Source organism: Patiria miniata, unplaced genomic scaffold (assembly GCF_015706575.1).
Source record: "Patiria miniata isolate m_02_andy unplaced genomic scaffold, ASM1570657v1 HiC_scaffold_20, whole genome shotgun sequence".
Lineage (NCBI taxonomy): Eukaryota > Metazoa > Echinodermata > Asteroidea > Valvatida > Asterinidae > Patiria > Patiria miniata.
This window is the reverse complement of record NW_024037059.1, coordinates 28,637,098-28,647,647: the sequence shown is the minus strand read 5'-3', so window position 1 is coordinate 28,647,647 and position 10,550 is coordinate 28,637,098. Positions and strand designations below refer to the sequence as shown.

Below are 10,550 nucleotides of genomic sequence, written 5' to 3'. Positions count from 1 at the left end.
GACAGCGGGCTATTCTGACACCAATCAGTTATCAAGGCACTTTACATCATGTTTTTGACAGGTTTTGTTCGGTTTAGTCAATATAAAAATACTGGTACACCCATGACCTCCATTCTATTGCCTTGTGCAGTTCAGTGTTGCATTCCGTTTCGCAAAGAGTTAAGACTGATGACAAAAGTGAGTAAAACTGGCACGAGAACTGCACGCACAATTCAAATTTAAAGTGGTGGTACAGGCATACTGCAATAAGGGTACCACACGCGTTCATGCTCCTTTGCTCAGCATATTATAATTGGATCTCTGCAAAAGACTACACAACATGAATGACGAATCCTCGGCAACAAAATGTGCATGGATCAGCATCTAACTTGATAGAGCCTGGATTTAAATTTCAACGCTGGTGCTTCTTGTGCATGCCTTTAAGGTTCGCTGACAATGTAAACCAGTTCTAGGTACTGTCAGAGTTTTGAGCGTCTATAGGTCAACCGTGCACTGAGAGCGTTGACTTGATACCAAAGCTGTACTTTCGTCTTTCACGCGCAGTGTCATGTGCAGAGGTTCACAGGTTCAGAGTGGGCGGGTCTTCCAGTGGTATCATCATGGTACGCTGTTCCACTTCTAGCATCTCGCATTACATTCTAGTTGGAGATACTCTGCATCTTTTTAAGCTTCCAACAACGAGACGACGAAGAGCATGGCTTTATCAACTCGGACAGTAAGTTGCCTTCAGTTGTTGCTCTTGCTTCCTGTGATAACCTGGATGCAGAGCCATGGCGTGGGGGCGATTCGAGCCGTCACGCGCCCCATCAACACGACAGGCGTGGTGGGACAGGATGCAGAGTTCTCCTGTTCCGTGGCGGACAAATCAGCGAATGAAGTCTTGACGTGGAGACTACAGTGGGACGACACGGCCTCCCCGCAGTCGGTGCACCTCTCGGCAGAACACAATGCTACGATGCTCGAATTTGACGAGTCGGCGAAACATGCAACTTACACAACAAGGTAAGTGTTGAAAACTGTCAGGTTTTTGACAACCAATCTCAAAAGTCTTTAAACAACAGATGCATAACAATAGGTAGGTATACGCGCAATCGCCTGGATATAGGCTATATACAATGACGGATCTATAATTGGGCAGCAAAAAATAAGAAATTCATGCAGAAAAAAACACAGGCCCGCCAGCCCTCCTTGAAAGCTGACACCCTGTCCCTTTAGCCAAGTTGGTTCCGCCCCTGGGCCATACTGGTTCGTAACTTCCCAAATGTGCCAATTAACAATTTCCAAACTATCCTCATTTTCAGGTATAGTGTGAATGGACCAATCCACACTACCGTACTACACATCGCAAACATCCAGCCATCGGATGCGGGCAGTGTTGCCTGCATGTATCAGATCACCGTAAGCGGGTCAGTCATATATTATACGATCCCGGAGTACACGCCCGTACGGCTCACCGTATGGATACCGCCCACACCAACGTGTTCCTTCACGAACCTGGATCCCAATGCGACTGCGTACGGAAGCCCTACAATCGGTGCGACTGTGGAGCTGACATGCGCGGATACGGTTGGCGTGCCGACACCGGAGTTAACCTGGCGCGCAGACGAGCGGAACCCCAATACGGTAAATCGCAGTGTTTACTACCATGAGCTTCAAGCTGAAGACAACGGGAGATGGTTTGAGTGTCAGGCTATCAGCCCAGCAAGTCAAACCCCTGTTATCTGTAGTGTACGACCCATGGCCGTTCCCCCAACTGCAAAAGTGACGCCAGACGTGCTCAACATCATCGAAGGAGGGAACATTGAGTTCACCTGCACAGGTAGCGGCCTCCCTGAGATATCATCATACCAATGGTTTTTAGATGGATCTCCTACCCACGCAGTTAACTCACAAATCTACCCTTCCATTAAAGTCACAAATACCGCCACGGGATCAGTTTTGACATTGGAGAAAATTTCGAAACTAGGACAGACTGTTGTGTCATGTGAGGTAATGCTCTCCGCTGGCCTCACGGGGCGAGCGAGTGGGCTTGTGGTCATCTCCAAACAGCAGGTAACCGTGACACCGGCTGCTAGGCAACAAGCTCATTCCGAACAGCAGCTTGGAACGGCGCCCTCTGTGTTCGCAATACCCCTGGCGTTTCTGTTCTTACTGCTCATTCTCATGGTTGCTTTACTCGTTTGGCATCGTCAGTTAAGACACGACAGTGATACCCAGAAACTGTCTTCAGATACAACAGTAAACGGAGTGGCGCCCAAGCAAGCTAAGCGGTCCTGGAAGGTCTACAGGGTTACAACGGTGTGACATTCCTGCTTGTACTTGGAGGAAAAAAAACCCGTCATCCAACAATGAAATAATAGAGCGAATAAGCATGAAGAGAAGTTGTGTAAAAATGACTACGAATAAAGAGTCATGCATTTTCTTGATGTGTGGGCTAACAAAGACCAAACTGATGTATATTTACAACACGTAAATCTTTAAATAAAAACATTCGCACCATATTTTGGAATAAATAAGTATATTTATACAAGCTACATCTACATGTACATACATTATCAGAATCACCAACTTCAGCTTTGTGAAAAAAATTAAGACTATTAAAGCTTATTCATTCTTTCTACCAAACCCTACAGAAAACAACCGTATGGACACTGATGTTTTATCTAACACAGTTGGTTTCAAATTACATGTATTATGCACGCCATGTCACGTTTGTTTACAAAATTGCATGTGATGCCAACTTTTAGCAAACGGTCCTCTTCTCCACGGTATATTCATGAGTCTTTTAAAAGTGTTGACATAAACTGTTTAACATGGGCAAAGTAACAAGCAAAAGATGCGTACACAGTTGACTCTCGTTATTGCGAGCTCGTGTAGGACGAGATTCCGGTTAAGACGAGCATATTTCGCCAGTCCCGACCTATGTGTGCACTTAATACGAGCGTTGGTAAAATGAGAATATACACGGATATTTATTTTTTATAATACAATGTAGTAGCATTTCATGATGTTGAGAAACTACTAACGATGACTTGCTGACATCTATTCCCCATGTACATAAGAATTCCCAAATGAACTCGTTTTTCGATATCTGAGGTTGGTGTAGACCTCTTTCAAGTTACCTCATGCAATTACAAAATGCTGCTCGACAACATATATACAGCTATATTTACAGACGTAAAATAAAATTATTTTCATTAATGGTGCAGATTTTGACGATCAGGTTGAGCCTGAGTATTACATTTCCTACCTTAAATACTACAGATTATACATAAACAGCTATTTACATGTTTAACCCTTCTATGCATACATTGTGCCAAGTTGTCCTTTCAGTCAAAATCAATCAAGTGACTGTTGGCAACAGTTAAGAGCTGTGACAGTTTATGTAACTTGATACAGCTTTGATTTGACTGTAGGTGATTGATGAGCCAGCTGTGCCTATCACTTGCTTTTGTCAGTTGACTGGATTTGACTCATCACATGTGCTTGCTTGAAATATGATCCGACTGTTGGTGACTAGCCTCTGTAAAAGGCATGGCAGGAGAAGAGGATTTATTTTGTGACTGTCTCTGACTTTTCAAACAGCAGGAGGGTTAAACTAGAAATATTTGAATTAAATTTTCTTTTTTTACATTTCCAGCTTGGAACTTGATTAAGACTTAAAGGAGCAAATTTTGCAAATGCTACATACACTATATAAGATTTGCTTTATTGAAAAGATTGTTATATCAGTGAAATACAGTTATCAAGATTCTTAATAAAGCAGACTTTTTTTAAGGATGCTAATATTTCAGATAAAGGGTGCAGTCACTTTGGTTTGTGTTTAATGAAGACTTAAGTACAACACAGTCACTGGTTTTTTTTGGGGGGGGGGGTGCTGAGAAGCCTGCACATACATGCTTGTCCTGCAAGATTGTTGCGGTGATTTTGAATTCCACTTTAGGCAACACACTGACGAGTCACAATAACTCAAAAAAGAGAACTGAGCTATTGTTGTCATGACTCAAACGGGGCATACTGGTGTCCCAAATCACATTATTTCATTAACAATACCCGCCTCCTAAACAAATTCCTCAAACTATTCATAAAATGGAATTTTGAGTATACAGCGTTTTTTAAAAACGTTGGTAAAGGGCAAAACCCAATATTGAAATTCTTTAAAATAATGTGGAACTCTATTTGCTAGCAAACTGACTGACGAGTAAAACATTCCTCAATAGAACCCTTAATTGTGTAACTAAGATTTTCTTCATTTGCATACTACTATCACAGTATAATTTTTAAGGGGGGGGGGGGCCATTAATGGGTGGGGTTCCACAGAGTGGAGAACCTTCATTCTTGGTGTTGCTGCTGTGTGAATGATGACAGCTTACCATGCTTCCGTTCTTCGACAATTTAGTCTGATTCCCAATCCCGTAATCATTTCTGGCAGGAATCTTTTTGAATCCTCTTAAACCAATTACTCTACAGGATCCCTGTGACATTGTCTTTGTACCTCAACTCACGAGGGGCATCAAGCCCCATGTCAAGTACTAATGACAGGCAGTGGCGTAAGCAATGTAACTAGGGTTACAATTCTGAGGAGGGAGCACCTGGGTGTGCGCACATTTTGTTCAGGGTGGGGGGGGGGGGCACCTGAAGGCAAGTGATATATACTTTTGTTCCAATTAAGAATTCAATGTTTTTTTATGAGGGGGGCAGCTGGAAGGGGGAGGGGGTGGGGGGGGGGGAGCACGTGCCCCCACCCACCTTCCGCAGTTACACCACTGATGACAGGGCTCTATCACTGCTATACTACAAAGCGGAAAAGTTGTACATGTATTATTACATGCCAAGGACAGGAAGACATTGAGAAGACAGATTCTTTGTTGTCCTCGAACGTACATCTTTTGTTGAAACGGTCCTCGGACCCAAGTCTGTGTGCCTATGGGACAGTGTTACATTATGGGATCGACGGGAAACACAATGCCTTGTCTTCAGATGCAATGATAATGTGCACCTGTGCGTATGTGTGCATAGTGGAAACCGGCGACCAAAATTAGAAGCTTTTACTGCGGTGCTGTCACACTCATGCGCATGCTGCCCGCATTCTTAAAGATGAGACGCACGGCGCACGCCCTTTTTGGTGTACTACCTGAGCACAACTCGTGCGAGCCTAGTGCCACCGCAGAAAATGGCTGCCACTGGATTTGTCTATAGGTATTGCAGTCGCAGTGTTGACCTGTGAACATAAGATTTCCATACGATGCTGGAGCTCAAGACATAATGTGGACATGCCACATAACATTTTCCACTTTCTGGAAAACAACCTTGGGGTCGGGTTATGTGCTGCTAAATATAGTAGAACACACAATGAAATCACGGTTACAAATTCAGTTTCAATGAGTGTTTATGAGAAGAAAGGAATGTCTACAGACATTATGAGAATACAAGACTTTGTGTGTATGTAGGTGTGTCCAAGTTGCACATGTAAACCAGGCCTGCTGCGAAGCAGGAGACACATGGCGAAGCCACCTACCCAGCAAAGTGGGAGAGACGAAGCCTCGTCTTCTTAAATCCTGCACAATCCCTCCAAACTCTCCGGGCGATTTTGAAGAATTCCAGCGTTCAATTATGATTGTACTTTATGCTGATAGTCTTACATATAGCAGGTGTCTGCCATCTCTTATCATGATGAGGGTTGCTGTTGGCTGCTCTGAAGTATTTTTAGTTCGTTCTGTTCATGTTTCAAGCGCAATCGTAAGATACGCTCCAGCAAATCCGACCTGCCGCAGAAACAAAGAATTCATTGAAGTCAATGATGTCATTCAGTCACCAAAATTACAAAGCTCTGATCTTAAACTGTTCTTGATGTCTATAAGAAACGATCCTTATTCAAATTCAACTTAGGATTTAACACTTGCTTTACATGAAACCTGTCAAGCTTATTTTTTGCCAGATGGCAACTTATTTTTGAGTGAGTCCACTAACTGTTAGCACTCCCAACACATTGTTCAAAGTCTTCAAATGAAACTGTTGCCCAAAATGATTGCCACAAGAAGAATAAACTGTTCATTCCTTTGTCAATGGATGAAATGAGTCAAAATCGGAAGCAATTTTGCTGAGGTAGAGGGTTAAAAAGGTGCAAAAGGGGGTCGGGGATAATATTTTGAGGCGGTGACAAAGGAATTTGGGTCAACACCTGGCGACAACTATAATGATCACGTACCTATGATCAGGGTTTGTGATGCCCATTTTCTCCATTCTGATTGGGTTGAGTCGCACTAAAGCACGCCCTGCAATAAAAGAACATAAAACTAAAAAGCTAGCAAATAAAATACCATTTGAAGAACAGGAAATCTAATTTAAAACAAATTATTTGACTGTGCCCTTTGGTCTGATCAAGTACACTCAGTGCTCTTTCCTTACCCACCATCTCTGGTGACCATGGTTCGAATCTCACCTTGTGCTATGTTAAACTGGGTTGTCTTCCCTACTTGATCAAGTCACTTTTTTCAGAATTCATCATCTGGAGTTTTCATCCCGATTATAGATTTTTTACTCTCGAATTAGGTCAGGAAAAAAAAACCCCATAGTTTCTCATCCAGCCTTTTGAAAAAATGAAGCGGGCGCTTTTTTCTTCTTTTTTTCCCCCCAAGATGGCAAATTTTCCTAGATGACGGTTGGATTCTTCAATTTTCTCGACTTTTTTTGCTGATACAAAATTGTGTCCAAAGAAGCCATTACCCATTCTACAAAGCTACAATTTTGTTGAAAACTTAAACAAAGACAGAATATTGACGAATTATATGCAAAATATACTACAAATGTATGAATTAAAAAAAAAAACTGAGGCAGCTGGGAAAAATGGCAGCAAGTGGGGACGAGAAAGTGTTTTTTTTTTACTTGGCCTTATTTGCAATTAACCAGTTCACGTCGGATGAGGTGTATACACCCAAAGTTTTTTGCGGTATTCGGAACGGATGACAGATAAACACATATGGCCAAAAAAAAAAAGTCTCCGGTTTCTGGTATGGAGCTTGCCCCAAAAGTGGTGCGGCGACGCGGCTTTTTTTTTTTTTTTACCTGGTTTTTTTTTTTTTTTGGCTTCAAATGTCGGCTGATGACTGCAAATGGTGCCCGACTAAACTTAGTGCAATATATGGGAGTCCAGAGAGGCCACATAAATCTTATTCTCGATCATAACCCCTTCTAAAAACACGTTAAAATTGTGCAGCAGCAGAATTCCAGTCAAACCAGTGAGTTTGGCGGTTTTGAAACATCATCTTGTATTGAAAAAAAAACTTTTTCATTTTGCTGACGCGCATGGCTACGGCGACGCGCGCGCATACCAGAAACCGGAGACTTTTTTTTTTGGCCTATAAGAGCAAGGCCAGAAATATCTGTCTGCGACCCGCTCGCAGCGAGCGAGGCCAGAAATATCAGGGTATGCTACCCGCAGATGACGGCCTGAAAAACAATCCCACGCCTAGGTCCAGGCAATGTCAAAATAATCCCGGCACGAACTGGTTAAGGGGGAAAAAAAATCAATCAATTAACTGCACCTGACAGGTCATGTTCCTGGAATACCTGGCTGTACAGCGTATTATACTGGTCATATTTCTTCAACCAACGTAGGACCTCTGCATTGCCCCAGTGGTACACTGTCTTTTTTGCCCGAGCACCTGGTTCACCAGATCTCTGCAATGAAAAGGTCAAAGGTCATAGTTCACTGTCAGTGTCATAATAATGCCCTTCTAGTTAACAAAATAGTTGCAATTGTCTAAAATAATACACTGCAGAAATGGATGGAATTGGGGGGTTGGAAATATATAGCAAATATAGTTACACTGACTTTTTTGAGGTTTTGGGTTCGAAAATGCTATAAAAACCAAGAAAAACAATCATTTTCCTGTAGTCTGGTCCCCTGACTCCATTTAAGAAGAAACAGAGCAGTTTACATATATTGGGGAATTGTAAGGTCAGGGAACCAGTCTAGCTGGCTTGTACCCGTTCATAGGTTTGTAATCGATTGCAAACAAGTGCGATGGTCAAATGGGGCCAGTATTTGAAAAAAAGCCAGTTTTTTCCAACGCTGATCGGCCGATCAGCGTTGGAAATAGATACAAAAATACCACTTTTCTTGAAAATGACAGTATACCAGGTGCCATGATTTTACAGGATGCTTTGCACTGTCATTCACAAACAGTCCAGTAAGGTATTTAAAAATGATTTGGTAGTTTTATTTTTTGATGTTTGTAAATGTTGTATTTTCCCTTTAACTAAAAAAATTTACAACATAAAAAAGGGACAAATGTCTATATGATTAGGAAACTACCACAAAGGTTTCATTTAGAGGGAAAAAAATTGTTTAAATAAACACAACGATTCACTGCATTAAGGATACTGCATTATAGATCATCTTTAGTCCGAAAATTTGGGACTCTCAATACTGTGTATGATATGAGAGTCCCAAAACTTAAGATAGTGAAAAACATGCAATACAAGAGAATAGACTGGCACATGAATCAACCAGTCCACCATCATCCCTTCAGTACTGCATCAATCAGCTGTGTCAAAGGAAATATCTGGTACCTGATCTCTCTTTCTACACATTCTCACCATAGGCATCAGGTCATGCCACCAGACTACTGAAGGGTCAAAATTTTCAAAAAGTTGGACATGCACCAGTCTAGTCTTAGGCTTCAAATTGAAATCACTTTGCATCACTCTCAGGTGCAAACTGTTGAAGAAAAGTCTCCTTTAAAATTAAATTGAGTCTTCAAACTTGGCTGGTGAAATACTGAGGACCTTGTCTTTGCCTCATGACAAATTTGGAGAATTTTGCTGGCTAAAGAGTGAGTAAAGTTGGCCTGATTTTGTTTTGCATATTTTTCAGCACTTAAGGTCCCAGTCTGGGTTTAGGTAAGCATTGTAAATTATCTCATGCATCGTAATAACAAATTTAACAAATTGTAAACATAGTCTACTGTAAACATAGAAAGCTTGAACATTTCATACCATTTTTTTGTGCTTGGCCTTTGCAGCGTGCGTCTTATCTTTATTCGTTGTTACTTCCCGAGTCCCGTTTGTCATATGTTTGGCTCTTGGTTCCTCCATCACATGACTTCTTCAACATCATCTGATGAAAACATGAAACATTGACTTTCAGAAACTAAAGAAATACCTCTACTTCAGTGTAGTGAACGGTGATCAGAAAGAATGCAGTGGTTGTTGATTTTGAGTACAGAGTACATGGGGAGTCCTAAACAAACAATGATTCATATAAATTATATAATTTTCAAACAAAACTGCAAATGCTTCTCTGTAAATTTATCTTTTTTTGTCAACATTTCTGCGACTAATGACATGGGTTGTAAACAGTCAGTGGCAGAAGAATTCTGACCTCTAGCCAGAAAATATTGTTATATAACGCAGGAAAATTATTGTAATCTAGGACTGCTTGTAAAAACACATGGGAAAATTCGGCCAACCGATCACCACTTACCTGCCGCCAAACATCCAAATTTTCACCTCATCTTGTGATTTCAACCAAGAGGAATCCAGGAAAGAGTGGACATGCGAAAAAAATGGGTAAAAATGTGTTTTTGGAGCACATTTTGCATGCACATGTAGTGCAGATCTGAGTTGAAGCAGCCGGTCAAAACTGATTGAAGTGTCTGGAACAGCGGTACGATCGATAACGCATGACATCGACAACCATGACGTCGCATGGGACGTCGCATGAGCCGGCCAATGATGGTGCAATACGTCATTATGAATATTTATTTTCTCATGAATATTTAGTTTATTTCAATGGATACTTCAAATACGTCCAAAGATTGATCATTGCAACAGCGATCGTGCGCGGCTTAGCGGTTAAGAGACTCGGTATCAAGCAAGCGTCCGAGGTTCGAATCTCGATGAAGTGAGTGACTGATTGATAAATAGAAATTAAGGAAAGGAGGGGGTGAGAGTAGAGGAGGGAAAGTGGAGGGAATAACCATAAAAGAGGTAACTTTTGGCGTTAGAAAATTAATTGAAAAAAGTGGTGATCGGATAGCCGAATTTTTCCAAACACATAAGCTTATGTCTCAAAAACAGTAAATCATGCATTCACTAAAAAAAAACCAACTCGAATCGAGGGTCGTACTCGTAAATACCGTGTAAAAATACGAGTCTGGACCACAAGATAACACATCAGGATCATTGTCTTTTTTAACTTTCTTTTGTGAAGTTTAATATCGTGTGAACATTCCTGTCCATACTCTTCCCGGATGTATATTATCTCCAGGTATTTATGATGTAAACTGAGACGAAAAAGTGTAACCCGACTTACCGAAGTGTACACACAAAACTTGCAGCCAGGAAGTAAACAACTCTGATATAGCGCCCTCTGTTGATCCTTGAAAGTGAATACTTTCATAGACTAGTTCCCAGTCCCTCCATCATCGATCCTGACCAATATTTTAGGGAAGCGGAAACTCACTACTTCCATCGTTCAGATGACAGAAAACGAAGGTTGATTGTCCCAACAAGAGGCCCATTAAAATTTTGAAAGCCGTTATCTT

The 10,550-nt window shown here is 41.5% G+C and overlaps 2 protein-coding genes across 3 annotated transcripts; one reads left to right on the top strand and one right to left on the bottom strand.

Moving 5' to 3' along the window:
* Nucleotides 1–2,542, top strand: LOC119728487 (hemicentin-2-like). The gene is made up of 2 exons (XM_038200745.1): nt 1–1,002; nt 1,302–2,542. The coding sequence occupies exons 1-2, from the start codon at nt 695–697 to the stop codon at nt 2,302–2,304; spliced, it is 1,311 nt and encodes a 436-aa protein (XP_038056673.1). The 5' UTR covers nt 1–694; the 3' UTR covers nt 2,305–2,542.
* A 2,570-nt stretch (nt 2,543–5,112) lies between these two features.
* LOC119728488 (protein aveugle-like) lies at nt 5,113–10,403 on the bottom strand. 2 transcript variants are annotated; one of them, XM_038200747.1, is made up of 5 exons: nt 9,488–9,509; nt 9,001–9,121; nt 7,545–7,680; nt 6,209–6,275; nt 5,113–5,765 (listed from the first exon to the last, which is right to left on the bottom strand). In XM_038200747.1, the coding sequence occupies exons 2-5, from the start codon at nt 9,097–9,099 to the stop codon at nt 5,669–5,671; spliced, it is 399 nt and encodes a 132-aa protein (XP_038056675.1). In that variant the 5' UTR covers nt 9,100–9,121; nt 9,488–9,509; the 3' UTR covers nt 5,113–5,668. The 2 variants fall into 2 exon arrangements, with proteins under 2 accessions (XP_038056675.1, XP_038056674.1); XM_038200746.1 differs by lacking the exon at nt 9,488–9,509 and adding an exon at nt 10,319–10,403 and having other exon boundaries at nt 5,114–5,765.
* Between the last annotated feature and the right edge of the window lie 147 nt (nt 10,404–10,550).

Excerpts from the sequence above, each read along its gene's own strand:
- LOC119728488 (XM_038200746.1), bottom strand. The coding sequence starts at position 9,099 with ATGGAGGAACCAAGAGCCAAACATATGACAAACGGGACTCGGGAAGTA. Across the intron at positions 7,681-9,000 it reads AGGCCAAGCACAAAAAAATG|AGATCTGGTGAACCAGGTGC; the intron begins GTATGAAATGTT and ends TTTTCATTGCAG. Across the intron at positions 6,276-7,544 it reads CCAGGAACATGACCTGTCAG|GGCGTGCTTTAGTGCGACTC; the intron begins GTGCAGTTAATT and ends CTTTTATTGCAG.
- LOC119728487 (XM_038200745.1), top strand. The coding sequence starts at position 695 with ATGGCTTTATCAACTCGGACAGTAAGTTGCCTTCAGTTGTTGCTCTTG. Across the intron at positions 1,003-1,301 it reads CATGCAACTTACACAACAAG|GTATAGTGTGAATGGACCAA; the intron begins GTAAGTGTTGAA and ends CCTCATTTTCAG.